Source organism: Pleurodeles waltl, chromosome 7, assembly GCF_031143425.1.
Source record: "Pleurodeles waltl isolate 20211129_DDA chromosome 7, aPleWal1.hap1.20221129, whole genome shotgun sequence".
NCBI classification, from domain to species: Eukaryota; Metazoa; Chordata; class Amphibia; order Caudata; family Salamandridae; genus Pleurodeles; species Pleurodeles waltl.
Genome location: NC_090446.1, coordinates 7,291,289 through 7,312,656, shown reverse-complemented (window position 1 = coordinate 7,312,656; position 21,368 = coordinate 7,291,289). Strand labels below are relative to the sequence as shown.

The 21,368-nt window shown below is 47.8% G+C and overlaps 1 protein-coding gene across 2 annotated transcripts in view; it reads right to left on the bottom strand.

Annotated features, from left to right (window-relative positions):
- The window catches only part of LOC138303514 (zinc finger protein ZFP2-like), a 33,884-nt gene extending 12,757 nt beyond the window's left edge, over window positions 1-21,127 (bottom strand). The window contains exons 1-3 of one of the 2 annotated variants that reach the window (XM_069242699.1): window positions 21,017-21,127; window positions 19,452-19,974; window positions 4,443-4,498 (exon numbers count right to left, since the gene is read on the bottom strand). In XM_069242699.1, coding sequence (XP_069098800.1) covers window positions 4,443-4,498; window positions 19,452-19,845 — 450 coding nt within the window. In that variant the 5' untranslated portion in view covers window positions 19,846-19,974; window positions 21,017-21,127. Of the gene's footprint in view, window positions 1-4,442; window positions 4,499-19,451; window positions 19,975-20,485; window positions 20,967-21,016 lie in introns of those variants that run through there. The other variant, XM_069242700.1, reaches the window with a different exon arrangement.
- Window positions 21,128-21,368: the final 241 nt, after the last annotated feature.

Sequence of the window (21,368 nt, the reverse complement as noted above, 5' to 3'; positions counted from 1 at the left end):
GAGGGGTGCAGAGTGAAGTACAGACTATGAGGGGAAGTGGTGCACATTTTAAAATCTCTACTAAGATAGTACTTCCCCCACGTATGCATGAAACTGGACAGCCTGCACAGTGTTTCAAAAGGAGTAAGCAGGGAGGACGGGTTTATTCCACTCAGGAGGTACAGCACGGGTTGCAGGAATGCAGGAGGAAGGAAGCCACAGGAGCACAGTGATTCAGCCAAAGTTGGGAGGGCGATACCATCATCTGCTCGGAAGGGATCCATAACTGGATGTCAGAGCCTGTCGATCTTCCTGGGTCAGAGAGGAAGCACTTTATCTTAGCAGGTTTTATTTTAAGGCAAGGTAATGGGCACCCAAGCATCAGATATACACCACCAGCAAGAATAATATAATAAATAACAAGCAACCCAACACACATTTGCACAAAACACATCATCAAATCCCTACAACTAAGTCTCAGCTACATAAATACTTAAAGTAAATGAGAGGCAGTCCTGCAACTGAGGACATCCATATCTGTAACTTTTATTCCTTTGCTTTCTCAGTTATCTTGTCTGGAAAGAGCAGACCTGTGATCTCCTGCAAGCTGCTGTGGTTTCATCCTATCTTTCACACTGGGTCCCACTGCATGGTGGTGCAAACCTCAGACCCGAGAGATGAGGCATTATTCATCCTGTATCGCCGCTCTGATGCTTTGGAATGATGAACCTCCATATAATACTTCTATTAAACTCCACACACTTACATCATGTCCCCTTGGGTTACTGTGAGTCAAATCACCTTAAGCTTTCACTAACACATGCTGATGGGCAGCAACCTCCTTCCCAAGTCAGAACAGATCAGCATACTGCTCTATGGGAGGGAACATTGTGAAGGTGTGGAGCAGACATGAGTAAAACACTTCTCAGTCACAGAGGCACATGCGTACTCCTATGTATGGAACATTATGAAGGTGTGGAGTGGACATGAGTAGAGCACTTCTCGGTCACAGAGGCACATGCCTACTCCTATGTAGGGAACATTGTGAAGTTGTGGAGTGGACATGAGTAGAGCACTTCTCAGTCACAGAAGGCACATGCCTACTCCTATGTAGGGAACATTGTGAAGGTGTGGAGTAGACATGAGTAAAACACTTCTCAGTCACAGAGGCACATGCCTACTCCTATGTAGAGAACATTGTGAAGGTGTGGACTGAACATGAGTAGAGCACTTCTCAGTCACAGAAGGCACATGCCTACTCCTATGTAGAAAACACTGTGAAGGTGTGGACTGGACTTGAGTAGAGCACTTCTCAGTCACAGAAGGAACATGCCTACTTCTATGTAGGGAACGCTGTGAAGGTGTGGAGTGGACATGCGTAGAGCACTTCTCAGTCACAGAGGCACATGCGTACTCCTATGTAGGGAACACTGTGAAGGTGTGGACTGGACTTGAATAGAGCACTTCTCAGTGACAGAGGCACATGCGTACTCCTATGTAGGGAACACTGTGAAGGTGTGGACTGGACATGAGTAAAACACTTCTCAGTCACAGAAGGCACATGCCTACTCCTATGTAGGGAACACTGTGAAGGTGGGGACTGGACTTGAATAGAGCACTTCTCATTCACAGAGGCACATGCATACTCCTATGTAGGGAACACTGTGAAGGTGTGGACTGGACATGAGTAGAGCACTTCTCAGTCACAGAAGGCACATGCCTACTCCTATGTAGGGAACACTGTGAAGGTGTGGACTGGACATGAGTAGAGCACTTCTCAGTCACAGAAGGCACATGCCTACTCCTATGTAGGGAACACTGTGAAGGTGTGGAGTGGACATGAGTAGAGAGGTTCTCAGTCACAGAGGCACATGCCTACTCTTATGTAGGGAACACTGTGAAGGTGTGGACTGGACATGAGTAGAGCACTTTTCAGTCACAGAAGGCACATGCCTACTCCTACATTCATCAAGAGCCTCAAGTATAGTGGAGGCTAATTTGGCAGTATGTGTGAAGCATACGGATGCGTGACAGGTTTGTCAAGAAGGTAGTAGGTAAATATATCTCCTGTCTAAGAATGATGACTTCTCTAATGTAGAGTGAAACATGTTGCTCTGACTACAGGGAGTGCAGAATTATTAGGCAAGTTGTATTTTTGAGGATTAATTTTATTATTGAACAACAACCATGTTCTCAATGAACCCAAAAAACTCATTAATATCAAAGCTGAATATTTTTGGAAGTAGTTTTTAGTTTGTTTTTAGTTTTAGCTATGTTAAGGGGATATCTGTGTGTACAGGTGACTATCACTGTGCATAATTATTAAGCAACCTAACAAAAAAAAATATACCCATTTCAATTATTTATTATTACCAGTGAAACCAATATAACATCTCAACATTCACAAATATACATTTCTGACATTCAAAAACAAAACAAAAACAAATCAGTGACCAATATAGCCACCTTTCTTTGCAAGGACACTCAAAAGCCTGCCATCCATGGATTCTGTCAGTGTTTTGATCTGTTCACCATCAACATTGCGTGCAGCAGCAACCACAGCCTCCCAGACACTGTTCAGAGAGGTGTACTGTTTTCCCTCCTTGTAAATCTCACATTTGATGATGGACCACAGGTTCTCAATGGGGTTCAGATCAGGTGAACAAGGAGGCCATGTCATTAGATTTCCTTCTTTTATACCCTTTCTTGCCAGCCACGCTGTGGAGTACTTGGACGCGTGTGATGGAGCATTGTCCTGCATGAAAATCATGTTTTTCTTGAAGGATGCAGACTTCTTCCTGTACCACTGCTTGAAGAAGGTGTCTTCCAGGAACTGGCAGTAGGACTGGGAGTTGAGCTTGACTCCATCCTCAACCCGAAAAGGCCCCACAAGCTCATCTTTGATGATACCAGCCCAAACCAGTACTCCACCTCCACCTTGCTGGCGTCTGAGTCGGACTGGAGCTCTCTGCCCTTTACCAATCCAGCCACGGGCCCATCCATCTGGCCCATCAAGACTCACTCTCATTTCATCAGTCCATAAAACCTTAGAAAAATCAGTCTTGAGATATTTCTTGGCCCAGTCTTGACGTTTCAGCTTGTGTGTCTTGTTCAGTGGTGGTCGTCTTTCAGCCTTTCTTACCTTGGTCATGTCTCTGAGTATTGCACACCTTGTGCTTTTGGGCACTCCAGTGATGTTGCAGCTCTGAAATATGGCCAAACTGGTGGCAAGTGGCATCGTGGCAGCTGCACGCTTGACTTTTCTCAGTTCATGGGCAGTTATTTTGCGCCTTGGTTTTTCCACACGCTTCTAGCGACCCTGTTGACTATTTTGAATGAAACGCTTGATTGTTCGATGATCACGCTTCAGAAGCTTTGCAATTTTAAGAGTGCTGCATCCCTCTGCAAGATATCTCACTATTTTTGACTTTTCTGAGCCTGTCAAGTCCTTCTTTTGACCCATTTTGCCAAAGGAAAGGAAGTTGCCTAATAATTATGCACACCTGATATAGGGTGTTGATGTCATTAGACCACACCCCTTCTCATTACAGAGATGCACATCACCTAATATGCTTAATTGGTAGTAGGCTTTCGAGCCTATACAGCTTGGAGTAAGACAACATGCATAAAGAGGATGATGTGGTCAAAATACTCATTTGCCTAATAATTCTGCACTCCCTGTTTGTCAAATATATTATGGTGCTCAATGTTTCTGCTACAAATACTGTCCTGAAACAAAAATTTATTTTTAATCGCCTCTTTACCTCATTTCCTTTCAATATGTCCCCATCATGCACCTTATTCCAATACATTATCTTTGCTGTTACTTACACAGGTGGCAAGGCTTCCGTTTCCAGTCCCCGCACTTCTCACCACTCCTTCATGTGAGCTGGTGAATTTATTTCCAAGCTGTTCCTAGAATCACCTCCAGCCTCCCCTCCTTGCTCTCCAAGAGCTGCTTTCTTTTTGTATCTTCTCAAACTAGTAAGTTCTATATTGCACCTGCACACAATCGTTGCCAATAGTGTACAGAAGCTCCACAACATGTACTGCATAAAGATAAGCCCTGTAGGCCCTAAGGCAGAACTTGTACGCCACAACCCCTGCCCTGTGGCTACCAGGAGTGCTGCCTTCTTTTTACCGGCTGGCTTGGGAAACAGCTGTAGCTTTCATCTGCCCATCTCTTTTACACAGCGTGGTGCACTTGTTGTTTATCTGCTTTGTGCAACAGCATTTACAGAATCTGCTGTCCCTTTCATTTAGGAGAGGACCTATCATCCACAGCACAACATTTTTCACTCATATTACATACCTATCTTACATTTTCAGTTTTCATCCTTCTCTGCAGGATTTGACCAGTGCAACCAGTTTGAGTCCACTTTTTACCCCAAACCATTAAGAATCTCCCACACTCGATGCAAGTAAACAGAGTGTTATTATACGGCACAAGTTCTTTTCTTTACCTGTTCCGTAGCATGTGTTGGTCCTTCTTTCCTAGAACTCCTCTTCTTCTGGGTACCTGCAAAGAGAAGACATCTGTTAGGGAGCAGAGAGTCCAGGTGGGCTTCCGCAGTAGAAGCTGTACGTCTTTCCGATCTGCAACCTTCTGAATGATTTGGAATTATTTAAAGATATGCACATAGACTCCAGATACAACACTTCTTCCCCCTCACAGATAAAGGCACACTAGATTAAGGAGACAAATCTAAATGAGCAAATGTACTCAGCACAGACAGCGAGGGCCTTTCCCATTTAGGATTCTTCAGCTGTGATGAGGCAGAACTCTTTTCGACCTATTGCAATGCTTTCCCGTTTCTTGGTCCGGGGTAGATCCCTTTTACAGGAACAAGGGAAATGACTGTTTTCATTTTCTCAGTAGGGTGGCACTGATTTTTCCTTTGTTTTTATGAACATTCAGTCACCTAAGAACCATTCTTGGAGGACCTTTTATGGCAGTATTTCCTTACTTGCTTGAGATGCATGCCACAGAAAGGCGGTGGCACTCAGGGCCCAATATACTCATAATGGGCAGCAAAAATCTGCTTCCACTTTGTCATCAGTATTTTTGTAACCTGAAAATAATTCAACAAACCAACCTAAATACTAATAGGCTAGTTAACTGACATATGATTCGGAGTCTGTCACAATCCAACAACCTACCTCATTAATATTAATTAATGACTCAGTCTAATTTATGCCCATTTAGGGTAAGCCCACCACCATGTCGGTGATCACCTTTTAATAAAGTAGACATTTTTTTTTAAATGCAGCCAGTTTTGTTTGAAGTAAATGGTGCTGTATATAAAAGAAATCTTTTCTTTTTGTGGAAAGTTATTTTGAGACTTGGCAGTGGTCACAAAGACTACTACCTACTCCCAAAAAACATTTTTTGTTGTACATTCACAAATGAGAAGAGGTCCTAGGGGATCCCTTCCCTTTTGTCAATGTATTACAACCCCAAATCGAAAGTCTGTAACTTTTCAATGTTTTGCAACCGAATTTCAGTCTCAAAACATAGACCTGCGTATTTAGAATGGACACCTTAAACACCTCCTTTCAAATAGTAGTTTTGCATTGAGTCACAAAACAGTTTAGGCGTTGGCAAAAACAAAAAAAATCACCGTTCCTAAAATGGCATTAGCATGTTGTAGAAAACATTTCTGCGGTTACAAACACCGATTTAGACAGTTTGTGACTAGAAACCAGAAAAACGTTTTGCACGTCTCCCCCAAGTTATTTCATTCCATTCATTCTGGCACTAAGTCAAGGAAATTACACCTTAACTTCAAATGTATCTTCTTAGACTGAATTATTTTAAAGATGTGCCCTGTACCTCAGCTTTACATTTCCATAAGCAGCAAATCTAATCTCCTTCGGGAAGCCCAACTCAAGTAGCTTGAACGTCCAGTACAGAATTAACATCCCTTCGCTCATTAAGTCCCAACAGGCAACTACTATATAACATGGCACTTCACTACGAATGCAAAATAAAAAATATTAAGTACTCTTACTATCTAATGAATACCAATCAGCTTGTTGGGTACTTCACCCTCGGTTTCACACTCCAGGGGCAGGTGCTGGGTGCAGGAGCATAGCCCGGTCCCTGCCTGAACCCTACAGCAGCACTGGGGACCCAACACTGCTCCCCATGGACAGGCCCAAGCCTGCCCTGACCCTTTGAACTCACCCAAACCAAAGCCCCTACCTGTACCGGCCCTCTCACTGAGGCTTTCCACCTGATCTGACCTAGTGAAAAGTATCAGTAGTTTTCTTCCCAGAAGGGGTGGGGAAGAACAAGTAAAAGCATGTCCTTGTACTGGGTTGTGTAGTCAAGGAAACGTGCAATCGCCTAGAATTATTCTTTACTGCATCAAAATCAAGTGCATTTAAAGTGAGGGCCTAATTTAATGACTGCTAGAGCAATCCACTCTTAGGGGAGTTCAACTGTAGATCATAGAGAGTCCCAGTAATTACTCACCTCCTTGACTGACTAACCTTTTTGGTAAAGCCAGCCAGTCTCTATGCAGTTGGCCCCGATAGCTGGGCAAATGATTCTTGTACACCATTCCCAAGCTGGTGGACCTCAATAATATGTTTCTGCATTGCGGGGTTGGACAACACCAAAATGGACAGCAAGAGAGAGGAGTTCCTCTTGCCAAGACTGCGAAATTCTCTACAAGTTCTCAACACTATTGTAAGGCCTGTGGTCTTCTGTGCATAGATGCCTTTGCCACTCACCTGAACATTAAATAACATGATGATGGACTGGAGAGGGCATTCTAGTCTGACTATCAGCTAGCACCTCTAACCTTGAGGGTTGTTTAGGAGGTCAGAGAGAGCCCAGGGTGCTCGGTCATCATGGTGTCTCCGATTTGATCTCGGCAAGTGTGATTCCTAGAACTGCTCTATCGATTCAGAAAAAACATATCAACCTTCGCCAGAGAAAGGTCATCCAGTTCTTCGAGTGAGAAATTGCTCCATCCCTTACAACTGTTGCTCTGTGTGATCACATGGCTTCTGAGGAGCTAACCTTTGCACACCTAGATCTCTCTTCGGAGAACCTGAAAGCCCTAGTGGCTGCTAGAAAGATGAAGACCCAGCAGTGCAGAAAGTGACAGGGATTCTGCCAGTTGCCACCAGCTAGGAACATCACACTACCTACCATCTGAGTCCACTGTGTTAGATCTTTCTCTTGTCACCAGTCCAACAAAAGCAGGCAGGTTGATACCTGCAAGGCGCACCTTTGCGGCCACTGGAGCCTGTCAAAACAGGCTTAAGGAGTACTCCTCTATTGGAACAAACTCTATAACAAGACAACTGATGCGACTAATGCATCTGTTTTATTTAGTGAAGCACCCCATGGCCTCCTGGAACTTAAATCTGGTCCACATCATGTTGATGCACAAATTTCTTGAGCCAAAGCATCTTACGTTAAGACTTATTTCTTGCTAACTTTCTCATAAGCCTGGCATTTACTGAGCTGTAATCAATTTGCACTGCAGAAATTAGTCTGCGATAATAATTAGATTCTATGGATTCATCCTACTTTTTTACCGAAAGTGCATTTTGAATTCCATTGTAATGGAGAGACTGTTCCCCTGGCATTCATCCCACCTATTCACGCCTCCCAGACTAAGGAGGGATTACACAACCTGGATGTCAGGTGTGCCTTTTGTGTTTATTTTACAAGAACGAGGGCCTTATGTTCTACTGACCAACAATGGATGACTTTTGAGGCAACGATATCAGCCACAGGGCTAATGAGGGTATTAGCACTAAGTAGTCTGTGTCCTGTGTCACCCAGTGCTACACCCTGCGTGAAATCCACCTTCCATCTGGTGCCTCATTAAACTAGAGCTAGGGCAGAAGGGAGTGAGAAAGAGAGAGCGAAACAGACACAGGACAAGACAAGTACAGCGGCCAGCATCATGATGGAGAGTCAGGTAGGGATGAACGAAGGAGAAGATGTTCTTCAAATAAGATGTCTTCTCAACATCTGGCTCCACCTGACCCCAACAGTTTCAGCAGATTTTCTGGTCTTTGATAACCCTCTTCCACCACGCATAGAGGAAAGATGGTGTGCGTGTAGGAGGCTGGACTGGCTTGTAGTGAGTACCAAGGGGTACTTACACCTTGCACCAGGCCCAGGTATCCCTTATTAGTGTATAGGGTGTCTAGCAGATTAGGCTGATAGATAATGGTAGCTTAGCAGAGCAGCTTAGGCTGAACTAGGAGACGTGTGAAGCTACTACAGTACCACTTAGTGTCATATGCACAATATCATAAGAAAACACAATACACAGTTATACTAAAAATAAAGGTACTTTATTTTTATGACAATTTGCCAAAGTATCTTAGAGTGTACCCTCAGTGAGAGGATAGGAAATATACACAAGATATATATACACAATAGCAAAAATATGCAGTATAGTCTTAGAAAACAGTGCAAACAATGTATAGTTACAATAGGATGCAATGGGGAAACATAGGGATGGGGCAACACAAACCATATACTCCAAAAGTGGAATGCGAACCACGAATGGACCCCAAACCTATGTGACCTTGTAGAGGGTCGCTGGGACTATTAGAAAATAGTGAGAGTTAGAAAAATAACCCTCCCCAAGACCCTGAAAAGTGAGTGCAAAGTGCACTAAAGTTCCCATAAGGACAAAGAAGTCGTGTTAGAGGAATAATGCAGGAAAGACACAAACCAACAATGCAACAACTGTGGATTTCCAATCTAGGGTACCTGTGGAACAAGGGGACCAAGTCCAAAAGTCACAAGCAAGTCGGAGATGGGCAAATGCCCAGGAAATGCCAGCTGCGGGTGCAAAGAAGCTTCTACTGGACAGAAGAAGCTGAGGTTTCTGCAGGAACGAAAAGGGCTAGAGACTTCCCCTTCGGTGGACGGATCCCTCTCGCCGTGGAGAGTCGTGCAGAAGTGTTTTCCCGCCGAAAGAACACCAACAAGCCTTGCTAGCTGCAAATCGTGCGGTTAGCGTTTTTGGACGCTGCTGTGGCCCTGGAGGGACCAGGAGGTCGCAAATTGGACCAGGAGAGAGAGGGGACGTCGAGCAAGACAAGGAGCCCTCTCAGCAGCAGGTAGCACCCGGAGAAGTGCCAGAAACAGGCACTACGAGGATGCGTGAAACGGTGCTCACCCGAAGTCGCACAAAGGAGTCCCACGTCGCCGGAGACCAACTTAGAAAGTCGTGCAATGCAGGTTAGAGTGCCGTGGACCCAGGCTTGGCAGTGCACAAAGGATTTCCGCCGGAAGTGCACAGGGGCCGGAGTAGCTGCAAAAGTCGCGGTTCCCAGCAATGCAGCCCAGTGAGGTGAGGCAAGGACTTACCTCCACCAAACTTGGACTGAAGAGTCACTGGACTGTGGGGGTCACTTGGACAGAGTCGCTGGATTCGAGGGACCTCGCTCGTCGTGCAGACAGGAGACCCAAGGGACCGGTAATGCAGCTTTTTGGTGCCTGCGGTTGCAGGGGGAAGATTCCGTCGACCCACGGGAGATTTCTTCGGAGCTTCTGGTGCAGAGAGGAGGCAGACTACCCCCACAGCATGCACAAGCAGGAAAACAGTCGAGAAGGCGGCAGGATCAGCATTACAGAGTTGCAGTAGTCGTCTTTGCTACTATGTTGCAGGTTTGCAGGCTTCCAGCGCGGTCAGCAGTCGATTCCTTGACAGAAGGTGAAGAGAGAGATGCAGAGGAACTCGGATGAGCTCTTGCATTCGTTATCTCAAGTTTCCCCAGAGACAGAGACCCTAAATAGCCAGAAAAGAGGGTTTGGCTACCTAGGAGAGAGGATAGGCTAGCAACACCCGAAGGAGCCTATCACAAGGAGTCTCTGACGTCACCTGGTGGCACTGGCCACTCAGAGCAGTCCAGTGTGCCAGCAGCACCTCTGTTTCCAAGATGGCAGAGGTCTGGAGCACACTGGAGGAGCTCTGGACACCTCCCAGGGGAGGTGCAGGTCAGGGGAGTGGTCACTCCCCTTTCCTTTGTCCAGTTTCGCGCCAGAGCAGGGGCTAAGGGGTCCCTGAACCGGTGTAGACTGGCTTATGCAGAATTGGGCACATCTGTGCCCAACAAAGCATTTCCAGAGGCTGGGGGAGGCTACTCCTCCCCTGCCTTCACACCATTTTCCAAAGGGAGAGGGTGTCACACCCTCTCTCAGAGGAAGTCCTTTGTTCTGCCATCCTGGGCCAGGCCTGGCTGGACCCCAGGAGGGCAGCTGCCTGTCTGAGGGGCTGGCAGCAGCAGCAGCTGCAGTGAAACCCCAGGAAGGGCAGTTTGGCAGTACCAGGGTCTGTGTACAGACCACTGGGATCATGGGATTGTGCCAACTATGCTAGGATGGCATAGAGGGGGCAATTCCATGATCATAGACATGTTACATGGCTATATTCGGAGTTACCATTGTGAAGCTACATATAGGTAGTGACCTATATGTAGTGCACGTGTGTAATGGTGTCCCCGCACTCACAAAGTTCAGGGAATTGGCTCTGAACAATGTGGGGGCACCTTGGCTAGTGCCAGGGTGCCCTCACACTAAGTAACTTTGCACCTAACCTTTACCAGGTGAAGGTTAGACATATAGGTGACTTATAAGTTACTTAAGTGCAGTGTAAAATAGCTGTGAAATAACGTGGACGTTATTTCACTCAGGCTGCAGTGGCAGGCCTGTGTAAGAATTGTCAGAGCTCCCTATGGGTGGCAAAAGAAATGCTGCAGCCCATAGGGATCTCCTGGAACCCCAATACCCTGGGTACCTCAGTACCATATACTAGGGAATTATAAGGGTGTTCCAGTAAGCCAATGTAAATTGGTAAATTGGTCACTAGCCTGTTAGTGACAATTTGTAAAGAGAGAGCATAACCACTGAGGTTCTGGTTAGCAGAGCCTCAGTGAGACAGTTAGGCATCACACAGGGAACACATACCTATAGGTCACTGTAAAGAAATGGCTCCCTGTTGCAGTTACCCCCCACTTTTTGCCTGATACTGATGCTGACTTGACTGAGAAGTGTGCTGGGACCCTGCTAACCAGGCCCCAGCACCAGTGTTCTTTCACCTAAAATGTACCACTGATTCCACAATTGGCACACCCTGGCATCCAGATAAGTCCCTTGTAACTGGTACCTCTGGTACCAAGGGCCCTGATGCCAGGGAAGGTCTCTAAGGGCTGCAGCATGTCTTATGCCACCCTAGAGACCCCTCACTCAGCACAGACCCACTGCTTGCCAGCTTGTGTGTGCTAGTGAGAACAAAATGAGTAAGTCGACATGGCACTCCCCTCAGGGTGCCATGCCAGCCTCTCACTGCCTATGCAGTATAGGTAAGACACCCCTCTAGCAGGCCTTACAGCCCTAAGGCAGGGTGCACTATACCATAGGTGAGGGTACCAGTGCATGAGCACTGTGCCCCTGCAGTGTCTAAGCAAAACCTTAGACATTGTAAGTGCAGGGTAGCCATAAGAGTATATGGTCTGGGAGTCTGTTTTACACGAACTCCACAGCACCATAATGGCTACACTGAAAACTGGGAAGTTTGGTATCAAACTTCTCAGCACAATAAATGCACACTGATGGCAGTGTACATTTTATTGTAAAATACACCACAGAGGGCACCTTAGAGGTGCCCCCTGAAACTTAACCAACTATCTGTGTAGGCTGACTGGTTCCAGCAGCCTGCCACACTAGAGACATGTTGCTGGCCCCATGGGGAGAGTGCCTTTGTCACTCTGAGGCCAGTAACAAAGCCTGCACTGGGTGGAGATGCTAACACCTCCCCCAGGCAGGAGCTGTAACACCTGGCGGTGAGCCTCAAAGGCTCACCCCTTTGTCACAGCCCAGCAGGGCACTCCAGCTTAGTGGAGTTGCCCGCCCCCTCCGGCCACGGCCCCCACTTTTGGCGGCAAGGCTGGAGGGAACAAAGAAAGCAACAAGGAGGAGTCACTGGCCAGTCAGGACAGCCCCTAAGGTGTCCTGAGCTGAGGTGACTCTAACTTTTAGAAATCCTCCATCTTGCAGATGGAGGATTCCCCTAATAGGGTTAGGATTGTGACCCCCTCCTTTTGGGAGGAGGCACAAAGAGGGTGTACCCACCCTCAGGGCTAGTAGCCATTGGCTACTAACCCCCCAGACCTAAACACGCCCTTAAATTTAGTATTTAAGGGCTACCCTGAACCCTAGAAAATTAGATTCCTGCAACAACAAGAAGAAGGACTGCCTAGCTGAAAACCCCTGCAGAGGAAGACCAGAAGACAACAACTGCCTTGGCTCCAGAAACTCACCGGCCTGTCTCCCGCCTTCCAAAGAACTCTGCTCCAGCGACGCCTTCCAAAGGGACCAGCGACCTCTGAATCCTCTGAGGACTGCCCTGCTTCGACGACGACAAGAAACTCCAGAGGACAGCGGACCTGCTCCAAAAAGACTGCAACTTTGTTTCAAGAAGCAGCTTTAAAGAACCCTGCAACTCCCCGCAAGAAGCGTGAGACTTGCAACACTGCACCCGGCGACCCCGGCTCGGCTGGTGGAGAACCAACACCTCAGGGAGGACCCCCGGACTACTCTACGACTGTGAGTACCAAAACCTGTCCCCCCTGAGCCCCCACAGCGCCGCCTGCAGAGGGAATCCCAAGGCTTCCCCTGACTGCGACTCTCTGAAACCTAAGTCCCGACGCCTGGAAAAGACCCTGCACCCGCAGCCCCCAGGACCTGAAGGACCGGACTTTCACTGCAGAAGTGACCCCCAGGAGTCCCTCTCCCTCGCCCAAGTGGAGGTTTCCCCGAGGAAGCCCCCCCTTGCCTGCCTGCAACGCTGAAGAGATCCCTTGATCTCCCATAGACTAACATTGAAAACCCGACGCTTGTTTCTACACTGCACCCGGCCGCCCCCGTGCTGCTGAGGGTGAAATTTCTGTGTGGGCTTGTGTCCCCCCCGGTGCCCTACAAAACCCCCCTGGTCTGCCCTCCGAAGACGCGGGTACTTACCTGCAAGCAGACCGGAACCGGGGCACCCCCTTCTCTCCATTCTAGCCTATGCGTTTTGGGCACCACTTTGAACTCTGCACCTGACCGGCCCTGAGCTGCTGGTGTGGTGACTTTGGGGTTGCTCTGAACCCCCAACGGTGGGCTACCTTGGACCAAGAACTGAACCCTGTAAGTGTCTTACTTACCTGGTAAAACTAACAAAAACTTACCTCCCCCAGGAACTGTGAAAATTGCACTAAGTGTCCACTTTTAAAGTAGCTATTTGTGAATAACTTGAAAAGTATGCATGCAATTGAAATGATTCAAAGTTCCTAATGTACTTACCTGCAATACCTTTCAAACAAGATATTACATGTTAAATTCGAACCTGTGGTTCTTAAAAATAAACTAAGAAAAGATATTTTTCTATAACAAAACCTATTGGCTGGATTTGTCTCTGAGTGTGTGTACCTCATTTATTGTCTATGTGTATGTACAACAAATGCTTAACACTACTCCTTGGATAAGCCTACTGCTCGACCACACTACCACAAAATAGAGCATTAGTATTATCTCTTTTTACCACTATTTTACCTCTAAGGGGAACCCTTGGACTCTGTGCATGCTATTCCTTACTTTGAAATAGCACATACAGAGCCAACTTCCTACATTGGTGGATCAGCGGTGGGGTACAAGACTTTGCATTTGCTGGACTACTCAGCCAATACCTGATCACACGACAAATTCCAAAATTGTCATTAGAAATTGATTTTTGCAATTTGAAAAGTTTTCTAAATTCTTAAAAGACCTGCTAGGGCCTTGTGTTAGATCCTGTTTAGCATTTCTTTTAGAGTTTAAAAGTTTGTAAAAGTTTGAATTAGAACCTAGAACTAGTTTTAGATTCTTAAAAAGTATTCCAACTTTTAGAAGCAAAATGTCTAGCACAGATGTGACTGTGGTGGAACTCGACACCACACCTCACCTCCATCTTAAGATGAGGGAGCTAAGGTCACTCTGTAAAATAAAGAAAATAACAATGGGCCCCAGACCTTCCAAACTACAGCTCCAGGAGCTGTTGGCAGAGTTTGCAAAGGCCAACCCCTCTGAGGATGGCAACACAGAGGATGAAGATAGTGACTTGGAGGAAAATTCCCCCCTACCAGTCCTATTTAGGGAGAACAGGGTCTCTCAAACCCTGACTCCAAAAATAGTAGTCAGAAATGCTGGCTCCCTCACAGGAGGGTCCAGCCTCTCTGGAATCACTGAAGGTAACTCCAGTGAAGAGGACATCCAGTTAGCCAGGATGGCCAAAAGATTGGCTTTGGAAAAACAGATCCTAGCCATAGAAAGGGAAAGACAAGAGATGGGCCTAGGACCCATCAATGGTGGCAGCAACATAAATAGGGTCAGAGATTCTCCTGACATGTTGAAAATCCCCAAAGGGATTGTAACAAAATATGAAGATGGTGATGACATCACCAAATGGTTCACAGCTTTTGAGAGGGCTTGTGTAACCAAAAAAGTGAACAAATCTCACTGGGGTGCTCTCCTTTGGGAAATGTTCACAGGAAAGTGTAGGGATAGACTCCTCACACTCTCTGGAAAAGATGCAGAATCTTATGACCTCATGAAGGGTACCCTGATTGAGGGCTTTGGATTCTCCACTGAGGAGTATAGAATTAGATTCAGGGGGGCTCAAAAATCCTCGAGCCAGACCTGGGTTGATTATGTTGACTACTCAGTGAAAACACTGGATGGTTGGGTAACTGGAAATGAAGTGTATGACTATGTTGGGCTTTATAATTTGTTTATGAAAGAACACATTTTAAGTAACTGCTTCAATGAAAAGTTGCATCAGTATCTGGTAGACCTAGGTCCAATTTCACCCCAAGAATTGGGAAAGAAGGCAGACCACTGGGTCAAGACTAGGGTAACCAAAACTTCCACTGGGGGTGACCAAAAGAAAGGGGTTACAAAGCCTCCCCAGGAGAAAGTGGGTGACACTAGAAACAAAGAAAAAGAGTCCCCTGTAGGCCCCCAAAAACCAGACCAGGTGCGTGGGCCCAGAGACACAACCCAAAACAAAGGTGGGTACCAGGGTAAAAGCTGGGATGCCACTAAGGCATGGTGCCATAACTGTAAACAGACAGGGCACCACACCAAGGACACTTCTTGTCCCAAAAACAAACCCCCTAGCAAAATCCCAGGGGTGACCAGTGTAGCCATTGGGGATGACTCCTCAGATGAGGAGGTCTTCATAGCCTTCAACTGGAAAAAGGGCCCAACAGGTGAGTTGGAGATTCCAGAGGGAAGTAGACACTTCCACCACCTACAGGTGAATGGAATCCCAGCCACTGCCCTGAGAGACACTTGTGCCAGTCACACTATTGTGCATGACAGGCTGGTGCTCTCAAACCAGTACATCCCAGGTGAGATGACCAGAGTAAGAGTTAGCCCAGACAGGGTCACCAATAGGCCTGTGGCTCTTGTGCCCATAGAAGTGGGTGGAACTTTTAGCTGGAGAAGGGTGGTAGTCAGTACAGACCTCCCCCTTGATTGTCTCCTTGGAAATGACTACCCAGAGGTTAGTCAGAGCCTAAGAGAAGAACTGGTCCAGGGCCAGTCCTCTCCCAAGGATTCTGGAGTGCCTGCCTCTGCAGTAAATGCAAGTAGGCCCCAGAAGAAAAAGAAAAGGAAACAGAGTAGGAAGGGTGGACAACCTTTAGCCAAGGTTCCAGCAAGCCAAGGAGATTCTGCTCCAGTAGAGGAGAACTCCAAAAGTGGCTCTGATAAAGTCCAACCTGACCCACAAGAAGTCCTGGCTAGTCCGGCAACTGTTAAGCCTGAGTGGGTGGCTCCTCAGCTAACAGAAGAAAGAGTGGAAGAAGGGTGTTTACTACAAGATGTGGTAACCCCCCACTCTAATACAGCAGACAGGCACCCTGAACCCAAAGAAGCCTGTAACTTAGCCCCTTCCCTTGTAGGTGAAGAGCTAAAGGTGTGGTTCTGGGCACTGACAGCTGTCAGTGGCCTCTGCTGGGTGTTAGCCTTTATGGCTGCACTATCCTTGGCATGGTGGTCTGACCCCATGCCAAATAGCAAGTTAGGCCCCCTGCCCCTGTTGGTCATGGTGGGGTTACTCCAGCTCTGGGTAACCTCTTTGGGTAAACTAGGGGTGACCCTGGCTAAGATAAGATTAGCAGAGGTGGATACCTCTAACCCCAAAATAGAGAGAATGGGTGAAGACATAAAAAGCACAGACAAAAGGCAGTTCAGACTAGGTCCTATCACTGTGGAAGTGGGTCAGTTCCCCAGAGGGAATGACCTGAACAGGAGGATGTAAGGCAGAGTAGGCCCTGCAACAAACCAGCCCATTTCCTCTACTCTTCCTCGCCTGACAGACTAGGAAGACTCTCCCAGCTTTGGCTGAGTCTCCTGGCCTGTGGGCTGGGGGGGGCTTGTGTAAAGAAATGGCTCCCTGTTGCAGTTACCCCCCACTTTTTGCCTGATACTGATGCTGACTTGACTGAGAAGTGTGCTGGGACCCTGCTAACCAGGCCCCAGCACCAGTGTTCTTTCACCTAAAATGTACCATTGATTCCACAATTGGCACACCCTGGCATCCAGATAAGTCCCTTGTAACTGGTACCTCTGGTACCAAGGGCCCTGATGCCAGGGAAGGTCTCTAAGGGCTGCAGCATGTCTTATGCCACCCTAGAGACCCCTCACTCAGCACAGACCCACTGCTTGCCAGCTTGTGTGTGCTAGTGAGAACAAAATGAGTAAGTCGACATGGCACTCCCCTCAGGGTGCCATGCCAGCCTCTCACTGCCTATGCAGTATAGGTAAGACACCCCTCTAGCAGGCCTTACAGCCCTAAGGCAGGGTGCACTATACCATAGGTGAGGGTACCAGTGCATGAGCACTGTGCCCCTGCAGTGTCTAAGCAAAACCTTAGACATTGTAAGTGCAGGGTAGCCATAAGAGTATATGGTCTGGGAGTCTGTTTTACACGAACTCCACAGCACCATAATGGCTACACTGAAAACTGGGAAGTTTGGTATCAAACTTCTCAGCACAATAAATGCACACTGATGGCAGTGTACATTTTATTGTAAAATACACCACAGAGGGCACCTTAGAGGTGCCCCCTGAAACTTAACCAACTATCGGTGTAGGCTGACTGGTTCCAGCAGCCTGCCACACTAGAGACATGTTGCTGGCCCCATGGGGAGAGTGCCTTTGTCACTCTGAGGCCAGTAACAAAGCCTGCACTGGGTGGAGATGCTAACACCTCCCCCAGGCAGGAGCTGTAACACCTGGCGGTGAGCCTCAAAGGCTCACCCCTTTGTCACAGCCCAGCAGGGCACTCCAGCTTAGTGGAGTTGCCCGCCCCCTCCGGCCACGGCCCCCACTTTTGGCGGCAAGGCTGGAGGGAACAAAGAAAGCAACAAGGAGGAGTCACTGGCCAGTCAGGACAGCCCCTAAGGTGTCCTGAGCTGAGGTGACTCTAACTTTTAGAAATCCTCCATCTTGCAGATGGAGGATTCCCCCAATAGGGTTAGGATTGTGACCCCCTCCCCTTGGGAGGAGGCACAAAGAGGGTGTACCCACCCTCAGGGCTAGTAGCCATTGGCTACTAACCCCCCAGACCTAAACACGCCCTTAAATTTAGTATTTAAGGGCTACCCTGAACCCTAGAAAATTAGATTCCTGCAACAACAAGAAGAAGGACTGCCTAGCTGAAAACCCCTGCAGAGGAAGACCAGAAGACAACAACTGCCTTGGCTCCAGAAACTCACCGGCCTGTCTCCCGCCTTCCAAAGAACTCTGCTCCAGCGACGCCTTCCAAAGGGACCAGCGACCTCTGAATCCTCTGAGGACTGCCCTGCTTCGACGACGACAAGAAACTCCCGAGGACAGCGGACCTGCTCCAAAAAGACTGCAACTTTGTTTCAAGAAGCAGCTTTAAAGAACCCTGCAACTCCCCGCAAGAAGCGCGAGACTTGCAACACTGCACCCGGCGACCCCGGCTCGGCTGGTGGAGAACCAACACCTCAGGGAGGACCCCCGGACTACTCTACGACTGTGAGTACCAAAACCTGTCCCCCCTGAGCCCCCACAGCGCCGCCTGCAGAGGGAATCCCGAGGCTTCCCCTGACCGCGACTCTCTGAAACCTAAGTCCCGACGCCTGGAAAAGACCCTGCACCCGCAGCCCCCAGGACCTGAAGGACCGGACTTTCACTGCAGAAGTGACCCCCAGGAGTCCCTCTCCCTCGCCCAAGTGGAGGTTTCCCCGAGGAAGCCCCCCCTTGCCTGCCTGCAACGCTGAAGAGATCCCTTGATCTCTCATAGACTAACATTGAAAACCCGATGCTTGTTTCTACACTGCACCCGGCCGCCCCCGCGCTGCTGAGGGTGAAATTTCTGTGTGGGCTTGTGTCCCCCCCGGTGCCCTACAAAACCCCCCTGGTCTGCCCTCCGAAGACGCGGGTACTTACCTGCAAGCAGACCGGAACCGGGGCACCCCCTTCTCTCCATTCTAGCCTATGCGTTTTGGGCACCACTTTGAACTCTGCACCTGACCGGCCCTGAGCTGCTGGTGTGGTGACTTTGGGGTTGCTCTGAACCCCCAACGGTGGGCTACCTTGGACCAAGAACTGAACCCTGTAAGTGTCTTACTTACCTGGTAAAACTAACAAAAACTTACCTCCCCCAGGAACTGTGAAAATTGCACTAAGTGTCCACTTTTAAAGTAGCTATTTGTGAATAACTTGAAAAGTATGCATGCAATTGAAATGATTCAAAGTTCCTAATGTACTTACCTGCAATACCTTTCAAACAAGATATTACATGTTAAATTCGAACCTGTGGTTCTTAAAAATAAACTAAGAAAATATATTTTTCTATAACAAAACCTATTGGCTGGATTTGTCTCTGAGTGTGTGTACCTCATTTATTGTCTATGTGTATGTACAACAAATGCTTAACACTACTCCTTGGATAAGCCTACTGCTCGACCACACTACCACAAAATAGAGCATTAGTATTATCTCTTTTTACCACTATTTTACCTCTAAGGGGAACCCTTGGACTCTGTGCATGCTATTCCTTACTTTGAAATAGCACATACAGAGCCAACTTCCTACAGTCACAAACTTATGAGCACTGGGGTCCTGACTAGCAGGGTCCCAGTGACACATAACAAACATACTGAAAACAAAGGGTTTTCACTATGAGCACTGGGCCCTGGCTGGCAGGATCCCAGTGAGACAGTGAAAACACCCTGACATACACTCACAAACAGGCCTAAAGTGGGGGTAACAAGGCTAGAAAGAGGCTACTTTCTCACAGTGCGTAAATTATTTATATTGTACTTTATAAAGTATCTTAGTGCTAGCCTCTAAGAGTGACTAATGTACTGTGTGTTATGGAACGCATCACACATTTTTTGTAAGAAATTATTTTCCTGGATGTAGTTCTTCTTACCTTCAGTTGAATTTTGGATCCTCCATTCTTCTACTGAATCCTGAGGGTCCGTGGGAAATCCCTCCTCGCCATCTTTACATTTCATAAAGTCCTGAGGCTCTCTATTAGGAGGTTTCTCCTCTCCTTCATTCTTCCAATGGTTCTTGGACACTTGGCAATATTCAATTGGTATCTCCTCGTCTTCAACTTTAACAATACAAAGTTCATCCTCGTAATCATCTGCAGATGCCTCCTCCCATTCTTGCATCTTCATCGGTTTATTAAAGAACGGGTAGTCCTTGGACTCCTCCTCTATTTCATCCTTCATCCAGTCATCAGAGCTCCAGCTGTTACTGGAAGAGGAATCGTCTGATTTTTCAACCTTTATCAAGCGAATTGAGCCCTGGTGGTCCATAGGAAGCCCGTCCACTACCTTCACCTTCACCCAGTCTCCAAAGTGCTGATGGGACCCATCAGATTCCTCGTTTTCAACCTTTAGCTCGTCGATGGACTCCGGGTGATCACTGGGAGATGGACCAACAACCTAGACAGAACACAGGGACATTCAGTTAGAAGAATTAATCAAATATCTCAATGACTAACTGAAGAGAAAGAAGTCGCAGAACACACATTACAGGCAGTAGTTGTGCTGCTGCCAGCACCTCACAAGTAGGTTCTTCAATTGCAAGGACTTGAAAATCCCAGCACCACTGGCTAAAGAACAACAGCTGCTGTGGTTGAAGTTGCCACGCATGTAATGGAGTCGCTTGTCAGCCATGGTTTTTGGTATGGAATAGAGTCTGGATTTATGAAATAAAATAATGGGTGTTTTGTGGCATTGAGAGAGAGAAGGGTCTATAATAAGTGATAGGAAGTGGATAGGTAGTGTAGAGGCTGGTGATTATCATTAAGGTAAGGAACAATTGTGGTTTAGGATTGTTCTGGTGAGGAGCAGAGTGTTTGTTTTCTGCGTAAATGGGATTTGCTGTTTTGAGATATTTGTGGTGTGGGAGGTCTGAAAGAAGAAACAGTGAGCTAACTGATGCAAAGCTAACCGTCTGTGTTGAAGTCTATAGAGCGTGGATGTTTGTGGAGGTGGAAAAGCCAATGAAACCTTGAGCCAGTTTCGAGCCACATGTCTGGCTCTGGTCAGCTGGAAGTCCTCTTGGAGCCTTCAGCCCAGATCAAGTGAAGCTTTCAGAGCGGCAATGTGGCCTAGCGGTCCCAGCTGCCACGCATGCAAGATAGGGAAGAAGGTGAATGCGCGTCCCAGCCAGGCTCCAGGCGCTGAAACGAAAGACACTCTGTGCCTGTCGCGAAGCGCTCTTATGTCTGTGGCAAGACTCGTGCTATGTAAGAAATAAAGTGAGGACTTTGCGCGTCAGCGACTCTCTCCACTCCTCTAGGAATGAGGGTGAAAGCACCGCCCTCGGAGAGGGGCTCTTCTAGCGGCCGGACTGCGCTTCATGTCACGGGCCGCGGGGCCGCTTCGGGGCTGCCCGCTCTCAGGCGCACGGCGCGCAGCTGCTCCTGGCCTTTGCCCCAACGGGACCTCACCCGAAAGCCGCGGGGCCCCGGAGACTCACCGGCGCGGCGGCGGCGGCTTCACGGGCAGGGAAGCCCCGAGGACACAAACATCCCCCTTAGTGCACAGCAAGCAGTGGGCAGACAGCGTCCCACGGCGCATGCGCAGGACCAGTACACTGATCCGCAGCGCATGCCTGAACTGGCTAGTAAGTGTCTCTCGCATGTCCACCATCCTCTGGCGCATGCGTATACGATACCTATAACAGCGCGCTTGTGCAGAAACCGCTTATGTTCTAGTGCGCATGCTTAAAATACTTGTACTAATCCAAGACGCATGCGTTCAACAAGCTGAACACCGTAAAGCACGCGTACACAACCGCTTTTACAGACGAACGCATATGTCAAAATACG